This window comes from Protopterus annectens, chromosome 9.part0 (genome assembly GCF_019279795.1).
Source record: "Protopterus annectens isolate FY-2018-M chromosome 9.part0, PAN1.0, whole genome shotgun sequence".
Classification (NCBI taxonomy): domain Eukaryota; kingdom Metazoa; phylum Chordata; order Ceratodontiformes; family Protopteridae; genus Protopterus; species Protopterus annectens.
The window spans coordinates 1,198,587,765-1,198,611,403 of NC_056743.1; the positions used below are offsets into that span (position 1 = coordinate 1,198,587,765).

Below are 23,639 nucleotides of genomic sequence, written 5' to 3' on the forward strand. Positions count from 1 at the left end.
ATCCTGATTGGACATGGCCTTGTACGTCAGGCAGAGATCACCTCTGAGCAGGCGGTATGCTACTGAATAGAGCTGAAGTTTCTTTAGTCTGGCAGAATAAGACATATGTTGGAAACCCTTGATCCTCTTGGTGAGGTACTTTTGTGTTCTCTCCAGCTGTTGCAAATGCCGGGTGAGGTACATACCAAATGGGGCATTGTACTCAATCATGGGTCTGATGAGGGAGGAGTATAGGGGTACAATGACATCCTTGGATCTGGATGTGAATCCCTTCATGATGAGGTGTGCAAGGTAGAATGTTTTTCTAACCACTTTGGCAACATGGGTGTCAAATGAGAGGTCGCTGTCGACTTGGGTCCCCAGGTCTCTGATTACTTTCTCCATACTCAGTGGGTTGCTGTCTATGTGATAATTTGTGGGTACTTTGTTTTTCCCAAAGGGGATGACTATACATTTTTGGCATTTAGTTTAAGGCCGTGACTCCGGCACCAGTTGTCCGTTTCTGTGAGGCCTTTTTGTAGGATGTATGTGTCTGCTGGTGTATCGACTATGGCGCCTAGTTTGCAGTCATCTGCGAACTTTGTCAGCCACAACCCTCCCATGTTTGCTTTAACATCTGAGAAATAAATGCCGAACAAGAGGGGACCCAGGACAGATCCCTGTGGGACACCACTTGTGACTGGCTTTGAGTCTGACATTGCTCCATCGATTTTAACTTTATGGGTTCTGTCCTTTAGCCAGTTTGCAACCCATCTAGTGACTTAAGGGTTTACGTTTAAGCTGTTGAACTTATCTATGATGCCTGAGTGGGGTATTGTGTCGAAGGCCTTAGCCAAGTCCAGGTAGGCTGTATGGACTGTTTGCCCTCATCAATGGCTCTAGTGACTGTTTCGAAAAAGTCAACCAGGTTCAAAAGGCAGGATCTGCCCTTTACAAAGCCGAACTGGGTGGGGTCAAGTGTCTGTAGGTCCCCTATGTCTCTGTTTATGAGTTCCATAATGATTCTTTCCATAGCTTTGCAGACCAGGCTGGTTAAGCTTATGGGGAGGTAGTTCCCAGGGTCTGTAGAGGTACCCCCTTTGTGGAGTGGGACCACTGTTGCTGTACGCCAGTGTTCAGGTACATATCCTGTAGTAAGGCTAAGGTTAAATAGCATTTTTATGTGCAGGTTTAGCTCCTCTTGGAGTTCACGTAGCACGCAACCCGGGATACCATCAGGTCCCATTGATGCTGTGTTTTTAGCTTTGTTGAGGCGGTTCTCACTTGGACATCTGAGATGACAGGGAGATTACATTCAGCTGGGATAAGTATTTCTTCTTTTGGGGGTGAGGGAGGGGAGAAATTTGCACTGAACCTGTCAGCCAGAATGTTGGCAATATCTGTGGGTTCAGTGTATTTTTTGTTGTTGTGAACTAACTCTGAGCATATCTGAGGGTTTCCGCCCAGGTTTCTAACATAGCTGAAGAAGGCTTTGGGGTTATCTTTAGTGTCCTTAGCGATTTTTCTCTCAAAGTTGGCCTTGGATGCTTTTATGAGAGAACGTAGTTTTCTGCTAATGTTGATCAGAGATATCTTCCCTTTATGGGATTTTGCTCTGACATGCAGTAGCTTCCTTCTTTTGTTATACAATTTGTTAATGGCTGAGGTCCACCAGACAGGACGCTTGCCTTTGGTGGAGAGGGACTTGGATTTATTTGGGATTGCATGATCCATGCATTCTTGGAGATGTCCATAGAAAGCATTTGTGAAGGATTTGGCATTGTGGGATGTGGTATCCACTGGCCCAGTGGGCTTAAAGGATACCATCTCAGTCTTAAGAAGAGTGAAGTCTGCTTTTGAGAAGTTTTTCACTGTGGTCTTTTTTTGCTGGGGGTGGAGGTGGGATATGTATATCCAGGGTGATTAGTTTGTGGTCAGATCTCACTAGTGAGGGGTATACCTCGGTGTGGTGCATTTTGTCCCCATGTTTGTGATGATCAGGTCTAGTATATTATCTCCCTAGTGGGAGAGGTGACTAGTTGTTCCAGTGCATTTGAATTTATGAATTCCAGGAAACTTTGGGCTAGGGTGTTAGGGCTAGAATAATGTACCCAATCTATGTTTGGGTAGTTGAAGTCTCCCAGTATGATGGTATTTTGTGATACATTCATATCCTCCAATGTCTTCAGGAAGGCTGAGTGGGGTTCCTGAGATTGGGAGGGTTGTCTGTAACATGCTACCAGTTGTATAGCAGTTTTGCCTATGGTTAGTTGCACCTGTATGGTCTCTGATGCTTCATGTGGTGCTACTAGGCCAGGAAGTAGAGGGTCGAGTAGAGGGTTGAGTACGGAAAGCCTGCAACAGTATATATTTGTTACTGTTAAATTGCTGTTTTGTCATTTCTGTTGGTACTGTTGTTTGGATATTAGTATAATGGTGGACAAAAACAGCACTACTGATTTCAAACAGTGTGATAAATGTGGCAGGAAGATGCCAAACTCTGATATCCATCTCTCCTGTGTCTATTGCTTTGGGGGTACCACACTTAAAAGTTAAACCCCAATACAAGCTCTGTAAGACCGTGACCCCTAGTACGACACCGATTTTTTTTTCCTTCGCCACTGTCTACAGTTCTGGTTGCTCTGGCAGCTCAAAGTCCTCTCACGGCTTCTTCTTTGGAGGTAGGCTCGTCGGAGCGGGGTGTGACCCCGGTTTTGAAGTTGTCCTTCTCGGTTCTGTGCTCCCATCCCTTTTTGGGCGGCTCTGCTTTCCAGGTTATGGAGAAGGGCACTCACCTTAGCAGGTTCACAGTTGGCCCTTTCGGCGCCCGAATGACACTTATCCATGCCTTCTGGTTCGCAGCTGACACAATCCACTACGCTGGGACATCGGGCACGGGAGCAACAATAAACCCTACTGCAGGGCACCATCTCTTAGGAGTCCTGTTCAGATGCCCCCCTGAAGAGGTCGTGCAAGAAGAAGCACAATGATTCTCCTAAGGAATCTCCCCGAATATGCGGATTACGATGAGGGTGGTGGGTCTCCACAGTCGCCCCCTGAGGATGTCTCCTTTGGAGACATACTGGAGATGCTGAAACAGAGGGGTGACTAGAAATCCACCATCCCCCCTTCTGAGGAATCTGTATTCTTGCAGGCTTTCCGTACTCGACCCTCTACTTCCTGGGTGACCCCGACTGTAGATGAGTTAGTCAAACTCATTGTGCAGCGCGCTTGGAAGACTCCTGACATCCTTGAGCCAATCCCGCGGAGACTGGACAAAATACTCTCCCCTCCAGAGGATCACACACATTGGTGCAAAGGCTCGGCAGTAGACGCTATGGTTGTGATGGCGGCCATGAAGAAAGAACTCACAAAGGAGAGTCCTGCTTTCCATCCTCCAAACAGGGAGTCATTGATGATGGACAGGTTAGGGAAGCGGGTTTATGCCTATCGATCTTTGCCATTTGGTCTTTGAACTACTTGGCACATTTTACCCGTCTCCGGAGAGACCTGATCACGGTACTCTCAGGAGCTTTGGTAGGAGCTGTGTCTGATGAGGTACGTGACAAAGTTGCCTCACAACTTGCCACCCTGAAATCCGTGTCTCGTCCATGCGGTCGATTTCCCATACAACCAAAGAGGCGGCTAGAGCATCGTGTGTAGGTATTGTCATGAGATGTCACGCCTGGCTGCGCTTGTGCAACTTTGCAGACCCTTTCACGTCTTCCTTCATCAACGCGTCTCTTGACACCGCCTCTCTTTTTGGTCCAAAGGCTAAAGACACACTAGCCAGGTGTGAGAAGGAAGGCAAGACTCTGTCTGCTGTGGGTGTACATTTTTCCACTCCCCAACGTTCCTACTCTAGGAATCAGAGAAGAGGAAAGATGTGGTTCAGGAAATCCCAATGGCCTTTCCGTGACACACATGGCGAGTTTTCTCCCTTCCCCAGGGCAATGTTTTGTTTTGTATTGCTTATCTGTGTTTTCAGCAGGATGGGTGTGCCAGAGCCACGTTCAAAGACATGATATTTGTTATTTTGGTATGCATTGGTTATCTACAGCTCTCCACACATCTTATAGTTGTAGGATTTGTTTCTTAGTCCCATTAGTATGCTTCTCTTTTATTTCTAGGCAGACACCATCTCTTTCATCTTTTCCAACACTGTTAAACAAAGTATGCAACAGGGTGAATACTTTACATATCTTCAGCTGGATAGCATTTTTCTTCACACTGTGACTGCAGAGAGGTACCTGTGGCTAGAAGAAGGCTTACTTTTTCCTTTTGGTAGGTAGGAAGGAAGTCATTTTTATCTTGTGGTTATTATTGCTTTTGAAACTGTTGTATCTTTAAGCTTTTCATTTTATTTCATATCAAATAATTACAATAGTTATTATTAGGTAAAGAAATGTACAGTGCCACGTTAGTGTAGACAGACAGATGAAGTAGAAAGGAAATACCAGACATTTGTTTTAAAAAAAAGGTTTGGCTTTGAAAGCATAGTTTATAGTAGCTGCATTGAATCCTTCTTGGAAATTTTCTACACAGCTGTGTACAGTCCCTTGAATTACAAGATGAGATGAGTCTTAAGTGTGGTGAAAGCCAGTGACCACTAGAAATTGTCTTAACTTAGAATTAATTGTAACTGACACATTGCAACAGAAAAGTCTGCTGTGTGTGTGTGTGCGTGCGTGTGTGCGTGTGTGTGTGTGTGTGTGTGTGTGTGTGTGTGTGTGTGTGTGTGTGTGTGTGTGTGTGTGTGGTAAATATTGGCCAAGATTGTGCCATGCATATGTGTGTGCGTGCGTGTGTGTGTGTGGGGGGGGGGTGTAAATATTGGCCAAGACCCAAGTACATCTTAGAACTTAATCACTGTTATTTCTTTTAACAGGAAATGAAATAATTTCCAGCTTACCTCTGCAGATGTCACTGTACTTCAATGTATTTTTCTTCCCATTTTGGTGGGTATCAGAGGTGATCGGTTTGCAGTTGAAGGTAAGTTAAGTCATATTACTGTACTGATTTGATGCAGAACATCCTGGTGCTTCAGAATTGCTTGTTGGTAAAAATTTTAATTGAACTGTTCAGGCAGTTCATGTAAATATGTAGTTTAATATTCTTATAACTCAAAGAGAAAGAGACTCTTTGAATCTTAAGACTTTTTTTCCAGCTTGATTATTGGAACCTTCAAAGAAACATTCAGTGTTTTGTACTTGTAATAACATTTTAACAGGCAAACAAAAGTAGCTTCTCTCAACTTCTTTTCTTAAGAATTCAGGACAAATCCAGAAATGAGCGAGTGGGCAAAGATTCCAAAGTTAGGGACTTTTTTAATCTTCTTCTTCTTCGGCTTTTACCAGTTAGGGGTCGCCACAGCAGATCACCTGTCCGCTCTTGATTGGCAGTGAATTTTACTGTGTCGAGTTGCCAGACCGACTCCCAACCTTCCACGGAAGGCACAAACACGCATGCACTCATGCCTAGGGCCAATTTAGAGTATCAAATCCACCTACAGCATGTCTTTGGGATATGGGAGGAAACCAACGCAACCACAGGGAGGATATGCAGATTCCATACAGAAGGCACCCCAGTTGAGGATCGAACCGGAGAACCTCTTGCTGTGAGGCAGCAATGCTAACCGCTGCATCACCGCGGTACTATTTTAATATTACTCTTAATTCACATAAAAAATAATTAAAATTATATATCAAAATGTATTTTTGGAACAATAACAAGTATGAAACTCTAATGATATGGCATTACTATGACTGTAATCCTCAGTAATTTATCAAAAGTTTTACATGGAGCAGAGCAAAAATGTAGGCTAAATCAGCAACATTAAACATGAGAAAGGGGCAGTTGAGTGGTATGTGGCTTCGTATTATTGTGCAAGTCTTGTTGTTTTCCCTGTGTTTCAGTGTTTTTAGTTAGCTGCAGTCATAGGTAGCTTTTAATGAGTATTTATAACCAGCCTGGCTCAGTGATTATGTATGTAATAAATGCTCATTAAGTATGCATGACATTGCAATAGGGACCTGCATAAATTATGTTATGGGCTGTATATGTTGCTATGCATCCTAGGGGAGTTGTATTCTACAATATCGCTACAAATGTTGCAAAAAGCAAATGTTACTTGAGCCTTTATGTTATGTCAACCCTTTTTCGAGAGTGCAGAAGTGACTTGTGTTAAATGTGTTCATTTGTAAGTGTCTGACAAGTAATTTAAAGAGTACGTGTGACTCAAGCATAGGATTTCATGTCATCTGTCAGAAATCCGCTCTGGATGTAAAAATAATGCACTAGCCAAACACCTTTCTCTTCATAAAAGACACACAGCTTTTAAGTTCCAGATCCTGGATCGCATAGACATGGGTGATCTTGAAGGAGACATCCCGAATATTCTGGAGAAACATGAACTTGTGGCAATTACTGCTGAACTGTTTTAGGAAGCCTGGACTAAACTACTACTGTTCAATTAAAAGTGCACTGGAACTTAGAAAATTGCCACATTGTTTACATGACTAATTTTATTTTATTTTATTTTATTCTACAAATTTGTTTTAAATACCATTTTAAATCAGTTGAAATTTAAGTGTATATTTTGTTTCCATCATCATACATACATTTTTTCTTATTTTTACTTTGTTTTTCTGGTTCTTTTTTCCACTTTATTCAAAATGATGTGTAATAACAATACTAATTATACGATTATATAGGTTTTTAGGGTTCTTGTACACAGACCTGAAGAAGTCTAGAAGGATGAAAACGATCTTTGTTAACAATAGGTTATGAAAATAGAAATTGATTTTTACATGCAAAATGTATATGTATATATTTATATATGTATATATTTTATGATTGCCAAATGAACTAAAGTTGATATATTTCCAGCCATGTAGTATGTTGTCTTGGATAAAATCACAGACTTAATAATCTACTTAATAATTTGGTTAACTAAGAGGTGTACCCATCATTATAAACTTTATTTAAAGTACGTAAGGGTTATATATTATTATGACAGCTACTAAGTAGAGCAGGACCAGCTCAAATGTCACACTGATGGGGGAAGGGATGTGAATTTAACATGTGTACCAATAACACTTTGTTTTACAGCACAATAAACCACTCCCATGCCTGATAAAAAGTATGTATATATATATATATATATATATATATATATATATATATATATATATATATAAGCTTGTGAGGAAATTATTACTCTATTTTTGTTTTACTTGGATCGCTTGTCTGTGTACTTAATAAAGGAATTTAGTCTGGAAACAGACTGCCTGCCTTGTTTGGATTACTTTCAAATACTTAGTAATGCTGTACAATTATTTATTTTCTATTATTACTTTTTGTTTTGTTTTGACTTTTGACAAGTTTACATTCTCTACTTCTACTACTGTTGTCTGATCTGATTAATATACAGTGATTAACTAGAAATATATGGACTGAAAATCTTCCACAAAGAGAAGTTTCTTACACTGTTTTGTTTTTGGACCCACTACACTTTAGTGGGTTGTTTTGAGACTTCGGGGATACCACGGAGATTACTTGTGTTTTAAGTGGAAAAAATACTGGCAAGAAAAGCCACTTTTTATCTGACTTAGATGTGCCTCAGAAATAAAAGAAAAAAAGTGGTGGGGCATTTAAAAAAGAGAGGATTCACAGGCTTGAAAGTCAAGCTTAAGAGTTGCTGACCTTCAGTTGTTTTAACTCTGACCCTAGGTTAATTTTGATATGTACATGGTAGTACAAACTTATTTGTTTAATGACCAACATCTTATAAGGGAGGGGGAGTGTTACATTGTCATGGAGAGTGTTTTGTAATGTATCTGTTATGTTTTTTTATTTGCTGTTTTGAATACAGGGTGTGATGTCTCCTCTCTGGGCCAGTAATCAAGGAACTCAATCCTCACCAGATGTTCTTCATCTCACATTGCTGCAGTCCTGACTATTGGGTAGTCCGCTGTCCCAGTCGGCCCGAATACCAAAGTATAAGGCTGACGGTCGATTAGACTGACGTCAGGACGTCAGAGTACAAATGCGCATGACCGACGTCATTTCCTCAGTCTTTTTTGCCGCATGGTCCGATGCAGAAGCAGTTTTGCGAGTGCAGGTTGGCGTTCTGAGATTTTCCAAAGTCGGAGTTTCAGACCGAATCCAAGTTGGCTAAGTACCCCGTTGGGGAATATTTTGGTTTTCTTGCCTCAGTATTTTACCGGATGTCAGAAAAAGTGAATAACTGTATTTCTTGTGGGAAACAGATACCTCATAGGGATTACCATACCTTGTGTATACCTTGCTTAGGGCCTGAGCACGACGTTGTTGGCTGTCGCTCTTGTGCTAGGTTTAACAAACGCACTATTAAGAGAAGATTAGATTGTGCCAGGTTAGTTGTTGGGAAGCGGTGTAATTATAAAATGCCGCCGGATGCTCCGGCGCGCTTCCCAATCAAAAAGCGCAAGGACAAAACAGCTAAGCCTAGGCTGGAAGAACGTCCGTCGGACGCCGGTTCTTTAGAGGCTCGGTGGAGCCAGAGGTTCAGCCAGAAATCTCTTTGGAATCCCAGGAGAGACTTTATTGCTGCAAGATGTGACCTCTCAGGAGGTAGGCCAGGCGGAAGGGGCTTCTCAGGTAGCTGTTCTTCCCTCCCTTCCTAAGGTGGTTAGGCCCTCCTGCTGTTTCCAAGGCTTCTCCCAGGGGCAGGCAAGGTTTTGTTTCAGGTGTTACCCCTAGTTCTTCAGGGTCTGTACCTAAGAAGCATATGCTTAAGATGGCAGAAGATTTGATTACAATGATTAGAGGTTCTATGCCCCCTCCTGATAAGAGGCCTAGGGTGGAACCTGAGCTTGGAAGTTTTGAGCAGTATTCGGATGCTTCTGAGTCTTGACTGAAGACTTGCAGGAGTATTCTCCTTACTCTGATTCTGATGTAGATGATTCTACTCCTTCTGCTTCTCCTCCTGAGGATTTTTCTTTTTCAGAGACTCTTCATTCTATGCGGGAGCATTTTAAATGGGAAGGTCAGGATTTCTCTGATTCCAGGAAAAGGCTTAGAGAATTTTTATTTCTACCTCAGCATAGGCCTTTAGCTATTCCTCCTGTTCTGAATGTGGTGGAAGATGTTTTTGCAGAGGCTTCTCTGAATCCTGATTCTTTGCCTCCTGCTCCAGTTAAACCGGATAGATATTATAGGGTGCCTGAAGCTCATAAGTATCTTTTTAAGAGTCCTAGGGCAGACCCAGAAACTGTTTCTCAGGGGCCTAAAGGTGTTAAAGCTTCTGTTGTTAAAAATCCTGTTCCTCCAGATAAAGAGGCAAGGGCTTTGGGTAGATGGGGAAAGAAAGTGTATACTTCTTCCACTTTAGCCATGAGGGCTTTGAATTGCCAGTTTCACATGTTGAAATACCAAAATTATCTCCTTTCACAATTAAAGTCTAAGGTAGATGCTCTGGCGGAAGGTATTGAGTGTAAAGAGTTGCAGGATTTGGTTCATGTTTCTGAACAGGTGGGTAAGCATTCTTTGCAATGTGGTTTTGATGCTGTACAGGCCTCTTCGAGGGTGGCTGCTACGGGTTCTGTTCTTCGCAGGCACGCCTGGCTGAGGGATCAGAATTTGGCTGAGCATGTTAAGACAAGGATTTTAGATGCTCCTTTACAATCTGATGTGTTGTTTGGTTCGCCTGTGGAAGCAGTTCTGAAGACAATGGAAGACAAGGCTAAGTCTATGCAGACTGTTAAAGATTTTTTGCAGGTTCAGCCTCCGAAGTTTAGTAGAAATTGGCCTACTAAGGGGTGGACATATCCTGCTTATGATTCCCAGTCTAGGGGTAGGTCTAGACGTGGTAGGGGCAGAGCTCAGGGTTCTTTTAGGCCTAGAACAGGGAGTTCACCTGCTCAGTCTTCTGGTGAGGGCAGGGGTCAGTCCTTTCGTAAGCAGACCCAATGACCTGCCTTTTCAGCTGCCAGATTCTTCTCGTCTGGCAGCACCTTTGGGAAGAAGGTTGGCACTTTTCAGAGAAAACTGGAGTTTAATTACCCAAGACAGATGGGTATTGGATATCATTTACCACGGTTACAGGTTTTATTTCCATACCTTGCCTCCTTTCAAAGGCATACCAGACATTCCTCCTCAACAAAGAAAAGAGGCGCACAAACAAATTTCTCTGTTGCTCCAAATAGGGGCCATTCAACCGGTTCCTGTGCCAGAAAGAGGCCTAGGATTTTATTCACGCCTGTTCCTAGTACCAAAAAAGGGGAACACGTGGAGACCAATTTTGGATTTATCTATCCTCAACACTTATCTGGACATTCCCAAGTTCAAAATGTTGACGTTACAACAGCTTTTACCTCTGCTGGGCAAAGATCACTGGATGGTAACTTTGGATCTCAAGGAAGCTTACCTTCATGTTCCTATCAGACTGGTTTGCAGGAAGTATCTGCGTTTTCAAGCTGGAACTTTTCATTATCAGTTCTCTGCATTGCCCTTTGGCTTATCTACTGCGCCCAGAGTATTCACAAAAGTTCTGGCTCCAGCGATAGCTTTCTTCAGGCTAAAAGGAATACAAATCTATCCTTATTTGGACGACTGCCTGATTCTGGCTCAAGAAAGGGATGTGCTTCTTCAGCATTTGGAATATGTGATAGCAGTGCTAAGATGCCTAGGGTATTCTGTGAACGAAATAAAGTCCAGTCTAGTACCCTCTCAAGACATGTGCTTTCTGGGTGTGAGACTGAATACAGCAACCCAGATGGCCTTTTTAACCCCGGACAAACAAAAGAATCTTTCTTTACTTCCATCAACTATCTCATCAGTCCGGGCTGACTGCAAGGACAGTCCTTCAAGCCTTAGGGTTCATGGCATCTTGTATTCTGGTGCTTCCCAATGCCAAACTGCATATGAGGAAGCTGCAATGGTATCTCAAAATTTATGGACACAGCACTGCCAGGATTTGGACACTGTCATTCCAATAATACCTTGCATTCAAAAGGAATTTTTGTGGTGGGCTCAGGAATGTCACCTAAACAAGGGACTCTCTGTGTCCCGGCCAGAGGCGAGTCAGATTTTAACGACAGATGCCTCAGACACAGCTTGGGGAGCTCATCTGAATGGAAAGTGGATACAAGACAAGTGGCCTGCCAGACTACAGCATCTACATATCAACATGAAGGAGATGTTGGCAGTCCAGTTTGCATTAATGGCCTTCAAGGATTTACTTCTTCCAGGACAGGTGTTGATTCTGACAGACAACACAACTGTCATGTGGTACATCAACAAGCAAGGGGAACACATTCTTATCCTCTATGCAGGCAAGCAATGATTTTGTGGGAGACTGCTCTCAGTTTGCAACTGAATCTTCAAGCAAGGTTTCTGCCAGGAGCACAGAACTCCTTAGCAGATGTGTTAAGCAGGCAAATCATGGATCCCCACGAGTGGAAACTGGATCTTCATGTATTTCAGACATTGACAGTGTCCTGGGGAACTCCAGACATAGATCTGTTCGCTTCTCCACTAAACCACCAGCTGCCAAAGTTTTGCACGAAAAGGTTTCATCACACAGCCTGGAAAGTGGATGCTCTTTCTTTCAGTTGGAAAAATCTTCATGTGTATGCCTTTCCACCTCTGCCTCTCCTCCCAAAGGTACTCTTGAAGGTCAGACAAGACAAGCCAAGGATGATTTTAATAGCTCCAGATTGGCCTTGGCAGCATTGGTACCCATTGCTGAGGAGTCTGGTAAGGAAGCCTCCTTGGCCCTTACCCTTGATTCCACACCTATTGTCTCAGAAGGACGGGCATCTACTCAATGTCAAGCTTCACTCTCTTCATCTAACAGCCTGGCATATTCTGTTTTGAACCATAGCAGGTCTCAGCTTCCTCAACAAGTTTTGAATGTGATTATGGAAGCCAGACGGCCTAGTACAAGGAAAGTGTATGGGAAAATGGAAGAGATTTTTATTTTGGTGTGCAGCAAAGGATTTGGATGTTTCTGAGCCAAATTTGAGTGTGGCTCTTCAATATCTTACTGAGTTATTGGACAAAGGTTTGTCTTTCTCTTCCATTAAGATTCATGCTGCAGCAATTTCAGCTCACTATGATTGTGACCCACCATTGTTTTCTCATCCTTTGTTCAAGCAATTTCTTAGAGGGGCAAAGAATATAAGACCCCCATGTAGAGCTCCTACTCCTGCTTGGGACCTCAATTTTGTGTTGGAGAAACTCACTCTACAACCTTTTGAGCCTGCAGCTACTGCTGAATTGAAATATTTGTCATGGAAGACTGCATTTTGTTGGCCATTACCTCTGCAAGAAGGGTGTCTGAATTGCAGGCCCTTATGGCAGTTGAGCCTTTCTTGATTTTCCATAAGGATAGGGTATCTTCACGTACTAATCCTTCCTTTATGCCTAAAGTGGTTTCTAGTGTGGCTTTAAACCAGACTATTCATTTGCCTACTTTTTATGCAGTTCCCCAAAATAAGGAGGAAAAGATTTTGCATACTTTAGATGTACACAGGCAGTTGCGTTATTATTTAAGCAGGACTAAGGATTTCAGGCAGTCTCAGCAGTTGTTTGTTTCTTTTGCTTTGTGTTCTCAGGGCAAGCCTGTGTCAAAACAAACTATTTCTAAGTGGATTGGGTTTTGCATTGCTTTCTGTTACTCCCATCATGGCAAAGAGATTCCAGCTGGGATTAGACCTCATTCCACTAGGGCTACTGCCACTTCTACAGCATTTCTAAGGGGGGTGGCAACTAAGGATATTTTAGAGGCAGCTACTTGGAGTTCAGTGCATACATTCTCTAAGCATTACCACCTTCCTCTCTACTCTAAATCTAGGGCTGGTTTTGCCACTGCTATTTTACAGGGAATGTTGTCAGCTCCTGCTTCTTTGTGATTTGCCATCCTCCCTTACCTCTGCTTTGGGATTCTACCCAATAGTCAGGACTGCAGCAATGTGAGATGAAGAACATAGTACAGTTTTGTACCTACCATAAATGTAGATGTTCAAGATCCACATTGCTGCAGTCCAACCCTCCCTCCTTCCCCTCTGTGTTTAGGGGTGGTTGTGTGGGTGGGATTGTTGTACCTTTCTTACTTTGTATATATTGTATATATATTTGGTACAGGGGTGTTTGGTGTGTTGTTGGTTTTTGGTTTGGCCTTATCTTTTTAGGGTCTTCTGACATCTGGGGCAAGAAAAGACTGAGGAAATGACGTCGGTCATGCGCATTTGTACTCTGACGTCCTGACGTCAGTCTAATGCGCCTCTGACCGACGTCAGCCTTATACTTTGGTATTCGGGCCGACTGGGACAGCGGACTACCCAATAGTCAGGACTGCAGCAATGTGGATCTTCGAACATCTACATTTATGGTAGGTACAAAACTGTACTTTTCAGTGGTGAGGATTGATACTCCTTGATTATTGTGACGATGTGAGGTAGTGCCGGCTATCCCAGGAGGAGTAGGGGAATGCATGTGTAACATATGCCAGCATAGCTAGCTAGAAATTTGTAAAGAATTGTCATTTGTATATCAAACCGATTTGTACAGATGCTTGTGTTGAAAAATATATTTGTAAAGCTGCATGTGTTAAAAATGTACCAACAGTGGGTCTTGCTGGACAGAAAAGAAATGCATCTTTGTGTCAGACTGTATTGTAACTGTTGAAATTAATACATTGTAACAGAGTATACTGGAAGAGAAGAGGTGTATCTCAGTCGAGCTAACTTTGAATAATAGTCTGAAATTAAATTACCTGGTTTAGGCCGTAAATATTGTATCTTACAGTTCTGAATGCAGCCACAGATGCAACGTCTGAAAACAAGGACTACGAATCCTGCTTTATTGTCCTTAGTAGTGAACTAATTGTTACCTTGGAAGGGTGGAAGTGTTAAAATGGTTTTATAGCTTGTGGATGGTGTCACACATCTTGGCAAAGATATATGTCTGTGTGTATTATATCACATATGTGATAGGTTCTATTCAGTTTCTAGTCGGGGGGTGGGGTGGGGGTAGTGTGAGTCAGATGGCCAAATATATGTGATTTCATTGTGTCATCTGTCACTGAAATGATATTTAATACCAGCTGAGACAGATGTCTCAGAGCAGTCTGTTTATGAAACCTGAAAAGAAGGAGTTCTCGCCTATTTCATCTTGCCTTGCTCTAGTAAGCTAACTAGGGGACAGTAATTCTTTAGATCAGCCAGAAAACTATAGTGAGACTAGTTAAGTACTATTTTTCTGTATCTGTATGAATGGATCCGTGTTATTTTTAATATTTCCTGTAAATGAAACACTGGTGTTTGTCGTAAATAGATATTTAGTATTTTCATGTTCTTTTATTATTAAATATATTTAAACTTTTCATTGTGGCTGATCTTTTAGAGAATATTTTACCCTTTGAGAGTACTTATATTTATTGGGTGACACTGTGGCCACTCCTAAAAGCCTTGCTGCTTTGGTCAAACACCACCATTTCTATTAGTATTAAATTTACTCAGTTTAATTGGGTACCCATGCAAGAACCTTATAGTAGCTGGCTTTGGAGTATTCTGGTGGCAGTATCTACCTTATAGTTTGGGCAGAGGGGGTATAGCTGGTAAATCTGTGCCAGCCTTTCCCAGGTGTGTGTGTGTGTGTGTGTGTGTGTGTGTGTGTGTGTGTGTGTGTGTCAGATACTTGGAGCAGGGACACAGAGCACTGGTTTCACAGAGAGGGTGGTAGAGGACTTGGCTTGGATCACTCAGCTTAGGACTGAAGTCTGTAGCTGTGCCTGTGGGGAGTCTTATTGGGGGTCTGGAGAGAGAGAGGGAAACCCAGCCCCCGGACTGAGTGTGTTCCCTGTGTGCTCTTAAGGAAATTGTGCTTAGTCCAGAAAGCTGCATCTGGAAACACTGTGTGTGTCTATTTTCATTCCAAGTGAATGTCCCTCACCGGTATCCATGGCGAGGATTGGGACTCCTTGATTACTGGCCTAGAGGAGGGATGTTGCACAGGGTTCCATCATCAGTGTGTTCTGGACATAGATTTCAAAATAGGTCACTTTCTTGACAGCCTATAAGAACAGAGTATAATGACAGATATAAGACAAGGTCTAGCCCGTGTAACAATGGGATTATTACCAACAGGTGTTTGGAAACACTGGGAAGTAAAACTTTATGTAGCTGCTTTGTACTCACCCTCTCTCCAATAATTTATTTAAGTTTTGTTGACCAGGTTAACTTAACTGGGCAAAGCCAATTTTTGGTTGGACCTGAAAATTTACAAAAAAAGTGGCAAAGAAATGTGTAGAAGTAACACAACAACAAGAGTGAATGTGAAACAAATTCAGTACAACACATGGAACAAGACAAGACTGAAAGTAATTCTCAAGTGCTATGCAGTTAGTTTTATGTCATGGTTATAAGAGAGGATGGTCAAGGAGGGGAATTAGAAAAAAAATGAGAAGTTATTTTTGTGGAAGTTTTTCTCAAAAGTTAAAATATTTTGTTAGATGAACATGGGAGTTTGTTAGTTTTATAATGTAACAAAAGTGGAAGGGGGTGAGAAACATTTTATATTATATCATTTTTTTATTGGAGAATGTGAGATGGATATAGGTTTGGTAAAGGTCATCCAACCTAGGTATATTAAGTATCTGCCATGTATGACCACTGTACATTGATTGAGCTTCAAATTTAGCATTCTTTTAGTATCTAGATTATAGTTTCTGAAAGATGGTTTTGATTGCCCAAAGTTATTTCATATAGTAATTTTGGTAAGAGTAATACACTGGCCAAGGGTTTCTTTAAAGATAGAGGTAGGCACTGTTATATACAGTATAGTACCCTTAGTCTTTTTGGGTATATCTGGCATTGTGGTGTGTGCATATTTGGAACAAGTTACAGATAATGTACAGTAAACTAATGTTTCAGCAGTTTATATAATGATATTAATAGTTAAGAGGTCAAGGGACTTTGTTAGGCTGAAGGGCATGAGTTTGCTGTTCTTTTCTTTACTCCTAGTTTTGCTTTGTTGAAGCCATATAAGTAGTGAATCAGTAGGAAGATGCATGTTGGAAATGCGAGTATGTAGTTTTGGAGCACTGCAAGGAGTAATGGATTTGTTTGCATGTTGCAGCAGTTTTGTACCATTAGAATGGAGAAAGTCATTGTTAAAGGTAGTAAGCAGTAGTTGTCATAGAAAGCTGCCTTGTGCTCCATTATTGGACTGGATTTTGTCAAATTTCACAGCTTCCTGGTAAGCAGCCTATTTCTTGCAGCCCATGAAGGAATATGTTGGGTTGACTACATCAAAATCTTTTGTGAAGTTATAAAAGGACAGTGGAAAGCATTCTATTATCTCATTCAGGTGCAGTTTAGTCTTTTAGCGGTTTGAGTGCTGTGGTCAGGACAAAAAACATACTGAGTTGGATTTTGTTGTATGTGATGAGGTAATATGAGGCTTTAGAGAGTTTTGTTGGTATGCTGAACACTAGTTAAGAAGACATAGCCTGTTTTTTTTTCTTTTCTTTTTATGAAAAACCTTAAGTGGTTTGTAAGTAAATCATTCTGTTTCTTTGTTTCTTTCCTGCTTCTCTGTCATTGTTTTTGAAGGTTTTTCCCCTTTTAGAGTCTTTTTCTTTTCACTTTGGTTTTAGGCCTTTAGTCAGTTGCATAGCTTTGCCTGTGGAAGGAACATTCTTCCTCAGCTCAACACAGGCATACAAATATTTGTATTTTTGGGGGATATCCACAATTCACATGTGCATGTTTTGCCTGGAAATTCACATAATCTACTTTAAAACATAGAAAGCAGCAACTTGAACTTTATTTGACTGAACAGGTGCTGGCAACAGAAGACTCCGAACTCCAGGTTATCATGCAGTATTTTATATGCCCTATGTATTATGCCTGTTTTAAACTCAATCAAAAACTCAGCTAGAGCTAGTCTTTTCACATAAGACTTCCCTATCCCGTTCTCTTTGCCTATACTCTATCAGTCCCTGTTAGGGAAGGTAATCTCTAAACTGCAGTCCAAATTTATATTTTGCCTAATCCCAGTCTGTTACATCACAAGGACCGTTTTCAGGACTCGAGGAGGGGAATTTTTTCCTAGAGGCAGAGGGGGAAATTCCAGTGGAAGACACTATCCTCGGCAGGGGGTCTGCAAAACCAAGGGTATAAAGATTCTTTTTTTTAATAGACCTTTTCAGTGGTTCTGAAGGGTTAACCTGACTGTTCTTTGGAAACAGTGGGGGGGGGGGTGCTTATCTTTGCATCTGGAAGCCTGGGCATCCATCACAAAAGAAGCTTTGGTGCAAAAAAATTCTATCCGGAGGTTATTTCTTCCCTTTTGGCAAATTACCCCACCCAAATTGGAAAATCTCCCTGATGTTCCACCCAATCAGTGGGAGTTAGCAGCTCTACAAGTTCAAAAGCTACTGGACAAAATGGTCATTCAGGAGGTTCCACCAGACCAGAGAGGATTCGGAACTTATTCAAGGTTCTTTTTAGTACCAAAGAAAACAGGGGGCCTAAGGTCCATTTTGGATCTCAGCAGTCTAAATTGGTTTGCGAAGAACTCCAAGTTCTGGATGGTCACAGTTCAGTCTATTCTGCCTCTTCTGTGGAAAGATGATTTGATGTGCTGCATAGACCTCTAGGATGCCTACCATCACATCAAGAAGCATGGGTGCTCCTGGAGATAAGTGTTTTCGGCTGGGTGCTAGTCATTATCAGTTCAGAGCTCTGCCATTTGGGCTCATCACACTCCCTCAGTGTGTTCACCAAATGTATGGCAGTGGTAGCAGCTCATCTCAGACTGCTCAGATTCACTGTGTTCCCTTATCTAAATGACTGGCTCCTTGCCGCCCCAACCAGGCATCTCCTTGAAAAAAACAGGGGCCACTTACTCCAGTTTGCCAGTCTTTGGGGATCACAGTCAGGTATTCCAAGTCCCACCTTCAGTCGGTTCAAGTCTTATACGAGCTTGCCTGGACTCATCCAGTTAGTTGGCCTTTCTTCCACTAAACAGATTACAGACCTTAAAATTGCATGTCAGTCAGATTCTTTCACATCCTACTCCCCTAGCAAAGTTGGTTCTTCATGCCTTAAGGTCAGTGGCTGTGGCAATTTACCCTGCTATCAACTGCTTGTTTCCACATGGGGATTCTTCAATGGTCGATTCTTCAACAACCTCTAAACCATCTTATAAAACTTTCTTGGGTTTGCAAAGGCTCCCTACTTTGGTGGGTTCAGTTCATTTAAGTTGGTCAGGGACGACTTTTTTTTAATTTCAGCTCCAACAGGCGATCATGGATGGCTCCAAATTGGGGTGAGGGGCATTTCTTGGGATGGACTATTCAAGGCATGTGGTCCCCAGAAGAGATCAATTTGTATATCAGTGTTCTAGAGATGAGAGTAGTCTTTTTAGCGTTGTGGGCCTTTCAGAGCTCTCTTTCTCTAGGGACAGTTGCTGTACAAACGGACAACATGCAGGTGGTCTGGTACATCAAGAAACAGGGGAGAAGCAATGAGAGTGTGGCAGTGGGCAATCTGCCACACTCTCATTGCTTCTCCCCTGTTTGTTGGTGGTCTGGTACATCAAGAAACAGAGTAGAAGCAATGAGAGTGTGGCAGTGGGCAATCTGCTCCATCCGCTTTCTTCTAGCAGTGCTCATTCCAGGGAAGTCTAACATTCTAGTTGACAAGCTCTGTAGGACTATTCTGATGCATCATGAGTGGTCTCACAACCATACGGTGGTGGAGAGAGTCTTCATCTATGGGGTCATCCTTGCTGCAACCGCTTTGCCTCTCCCCTCAACAAGTGCAGCAGGTTCTTTGCTATAATGCCCCTCCCCGGGGGAGTCACAGAGAGATGCTCTAATCCATGTTTGGCCATCTGATCTCCTGTATGCTTACCCCCCCCCACCTCTAATCCCTAAATTTCTTCAGAAAGCACTTTTTATTTGAAGAGCAAGGTTATCCTCATTGCTCCCTACTGGCCTTGGCAAGTTTGGTTCCCTTTTCTGTGGTCTCGCCTCCTATGTCCTCCTCTGGATACTGGACCCCAGTCCAAATCTGATATCTCATCCCACATGGATGACTCACACAGACATTCCAGGCCTCAAGTTGAATACATGGGTTACTCCAATTCCAATAATGGCTAGACAGCCCAGGCTTTCTTCCTCAGTTTGAAGAATTTTAATATTATCCCAGAAAGCCTCAGCTAGAAAATAAAATGATTAAATGGGAAAATATTTTCTTATTGGGCACCTCAAAAATAATTGGATCCCTTTAATGCTCCTGTTCCTGCTGTTTTAGATTTTCTTGCTTCAGTTTTTCAAGGAGGTGCTAGTTTTGCAACCATAAAAGTCCAGTTAGCAGCCATCTCTAATTATTACACTGGAGATGATGCTTTCCCTCTAGCTTCATCCAGGTTATGCAAAGCTTTCCTTAAAGGTACCTTCTTACTTAGACCACCAATTAAAGACTCTGCTCCACCATGGAACCTTACACTTATGTTGCAGAGCTTGGCTCAGCCTCCCTTTGAGCCCTCAAATTTTTCTCTTGGAAGACAGTCTTTCTAGTGGCTGCAACTTCAGCTAGTCGAGTTTCTGAACTCCAAACACTGTCTCCAAAACCACCTTATTTGATTTTCCATAAAAAGAGTCTCCTTGTGTACTGCCTCTGAGACAAACGTCAACCAAATCAACTTGCCCGTTTTATTTCCAAAATTTTCCAGTAAAGGAGAGTACATGCTTCGCCTTTTGGATACATGGACAGCTTCATTTTTATCTTCACAGAATGAAGGATTTTAGGAAGGCTGACCAGTTGTTTGTTTCATTTGCCTATAACAAAGTGGGGAAACCAATTTCTAAAGTCACATTAGTAAAATTGTTAATAGACTGAATCTCATATGTTTATTCTTTATGAAGTCTGCCTTTACCAAGACCTCCTAAACCTCACTCTGATAGATCTATGGCTATGTCATTTGCATTCTGGACTAGAGCCTATATTGATGGCATTTGTGCTGCATCCATTTGGACCAGTGCTCATGTTTTTATTTCTCATTACAAATTGGACGTCATTTCCAGAAGTAGGGCTGCCTTTGGTTCTGAGGTACTGCGGAATATCCATCCATGAGGGCCACCCAGTGTTATCGTAGCTGGGGACTCTGCCCCATTCATTGAGAAATTAATGAAAATGACAACATTAGTTATAAAAGTTATGCACTCACCATAACTATGCATCTGTGGTGGTCATTTTCATTCTTCCGCAGCTTCACCCACTCCTTCCTCCTCTCCTTTGCCTTTGGGAGTGATCTGATAGAAATATTGGAACCACTGTTCCTGTTTGAGCCCCTATTCTGTCTTTCTTTCTTCTGTAATTTATAATCAACCTTTTACAGATTGAACTGCAAACTTGTTCGAAGGTAATACAGGAGTTAGGCACATTATGCATAAGGGGAGGAGCTGGAGAGTCTGATCCAAGAGTCTAGCAGAAATTCAGCTGAGTTGGATCCAAGACCCATTCATTGAGGAAGAATGAAAATGAGCAACACAGATGTACTCACCATAACTATGCATAACTTTTTTTTGAAGTGTCTATGATGCAGATGTCTGGCATTATCAGTTTCAGTGACCTTTCCGTAACCTTTTTCACTTTAAGGGTTTTGGCATACAGGGTCATTGGAATTCTTGAGACACTGATCTGGTCACCAAACTTACAAATCCATTTCCTCAGTCATTGAGGGAGCATAATTCTAATACCACTGTTTTTTTTTCAGCACCAATGTCAGGTTCTCAAGACTATTTGTGCTTCCCTTGGCCTTCATTGCATAAACATCCAGCTGCCTGAAGAAAAGATCCATGTCTTCAACTAAATTTGGCCATATGTGCATGGTCACCAACATAACTTGCCTTCATAAGTAACAGGTTGAAGAATTGACAGGTTTCACGACTTCTGCAGATATTATCTTTGATGTGTAACAGGAATTCCACTTGTTATATGGTGGTCTGGTGGAGGAAACCAATTTTCAGCCACTAGCTCCCCCCCCTTGGCAGCCCACATCTACACATCAATAAATATTTCAGGACCGTCTTAACAAAAATCGCCATATGAAAATGCCTTCCTTCATTAAACAGCTGAATGCAGTTGGTGATTAGATACTTTGGCTTGTCACGTTTGTAAAAAGACTGATTACTACCAACACTTTCTCTGTGGTTTCATTCTGTTGTTCCAGAGCTGTCCTATGAGACTATCAAGTTTAGCTGCATATGTTATGATATAATGATGTTTTATGTTGTATTTCTAATGCACCACTAAATCTTTTTCATGTTTTATTAGAAATTACCATCCTTGTTAATTACTGAAGAATTACTTAGATCATGAACATCTGAAAACGTAGCCATCTGATGTTGTCGTCTTCATTCCTCCTCACGCATGGGTCTCTGTTCTGACCCTCATATCCTGCCTGGCCACTTCTTCCACACTTGGATCTGACTCTCAAGCTCTGCCCTTTACCCATAATGCATCACACCCACCCCAGTACCTTAGATCTCGCTTGCCATGTTCAAAGCTGGAAGGAAGATCCGGTCTTTCGACAGTTTATATCCTTTGTCAGTCTCTTCAACCTTTAATAATTAGAACTTCTTTAGTGTGCTTCTTCCGTGTGGTAGCATTAGTGTGGTAGCTTTTGTAGTTTAAGACTTTGTAGGCCAGGATTTCTTGTAGTATTTTTTGGCAGTTTAGGTAGTGTTATGATTGTTAGAGTTGAGACTGTTTACATAGTTGTCAGAAATAGTTGTGCGTTTTTTGTATAGTTATTCTTAAAAGTATATGTGATAGTTGGTAGAATTCAGTTAGTGCTGACAGTTACTCTGGCATTTTTTGTTTTTGGTGGGCTGTGGCCAAGTTTGTCATACAGCAGTTATGTCAGGCAAACCATCTGCAGATTTTATATGATGCACTTCCTGTGGGCACAAGATTCCCAGTCAAGATGCCCACAAGGAGTGTGTCTACTGTTTAGGCACAGACCATTTCAAGGCAAATTGTGAGATTTGTGTGCCTTTAATCCATGTGAGCTGGTGGATAAGTACAACAAGCTTATCATGAGGGGTCTTCTTCCTTCTTCAGGATCCAAGGATCAGACCCCCTCAATGGCTTTGTCTTCCTCTTCCAAGGAACCTAAGAAGAGGTCTCTCTTTGCCTCTCCAAGATACCCTTTAGAGCCCAAAACTAAATCTAAGTAGACCTTGGAACCTACTTTCTCGGATCCGAAGAATTCTTCTGCCTTACCGGATCCACAGGCCTCCTTTGTTATGATTAAGGTCATCACCATATCTTCTCCTGTTTCATGGGCTCTGGATCCAAGAGCTCAAAGCAAGTCCTTAAGCAGACTAGGACAGTCCCCTTTACCAAGGTTTAGACATTCCAGACCTCCCTTGTTGACTTCTCTTCCAAGTCCTCTACTCAGCTCCGTCCCCTATCAGATCTATGAGCTACCCTGCCCGTACAGTGAGAACTCCTTCTCCGATCTAGCCCTCAGCTTCAGAGGTGCAGGTTTCTGGACTCCCGACTGTTGGCGTTGGCACCAGAGAAGCACTTTCCTCAACGCAGATGGTGCCCCTGATCAACCCTGTTCCTGTTACTTTGGAGCAGAGCAGATCTCAGAGCTGAGATGTTAGCACTGGGCCTGGGGGAATGGGGTTGACTCCATCCTTGTCAGAGCAGTCTCTTCCCTTGGGTGCTTTGGCCCTCAGTAGCTTGGCTCTGATTCCCTCTGGAGGCTGCAGATCTGGAGCGAGTTCTGACCACCTCCCCCTCGTTGCTTCAACTCCGAGGGAGGTGGAAGGGACTTCTTCAGTCCCGTCGTCTTTCCAGGTAGTGGAAAGAGTATTCTCCCTTGGCTGAGAACTGTCTTAATCCTGCAGTCTACCTCCTCACCCCCATTGGGTTGTGATCTTGACCTTACTCATCCTACTCTGAGCCATCCCGCACCAAGCAGTCTCCAAGGTCTTCCTGCCCAGGAAGAATCTGCTTCTTCCTCTGCAGGATACTCAGGGAAGTACCAGAAGTCTCCCAGAAGAAGACATGCAAAAGGAGGCACATTGACTCCCCGATGGAGTTATTGACCGAAGACATTGACTTTGATAAGGGAGAAGGATCCCTTCGATCCCCACCTGATGACATCTCCTTCAGAGACATTCTAGAAATCCTGAAGCAGAAAGGTGGGTGGTCTGTCCAACCTCCTCCTACTGAGGAGTCAGTGTTTTTGGAGGAGTTCGGGGCGGGGCCATCTGTGTCCTGGGTGACCCCCCAGTGGATGACCTCTTTGATTTGGTATCCCGCTGAGCATGGAAGGACCGGATACCATCAAGCCCATCTCTAAATGCCCTGATAGGTTCCTGGTCTCACCGGCTGGTAGAAACACTGGAGCAAGGGTCCTGTAATTGATGCCATCGCGGTGGCAGCAGCCACTAAAAAAGAACTTGCAGAGGAGACTGTAGATCATTGTGTGTATTGTACCTAGTCAGCCACTGTAGCATGTGCATGGAAGTTACTGAGCATGTGCAAGATCAGTGGCATTTTGTTTAGTCAGAGTGAATGCAGGCATGAATGAAGATACACATGCAAGTGTGTTTGAAGTAATGAGTCAGTCTGTTAACTTGGATA

General features: G+C 42.5%; 1 protein-coding gene across 1 annotated transcript in view; it reads left to right on the plus strand.

Moving 5' to 3' along the window:
• Positions 1–23,639, plus strand: part of LOC122810638 (transmembrane protein 17-like) — a 240,578-nt gene that overhangs the window by 4,202 nt on the left and 212,737 nt on the right. Inside the window, exon 2 of the mRNA XM_044082212.1 lies at positions 4,868–4,971. Within this exon, the coding sequence (XP_043938147.1) occupies positions 4,868–4,971 (104 nt within the window). The remainder of the gene's footprint in view (positions 1–4,867; positions 4,972–23,639) is intronic.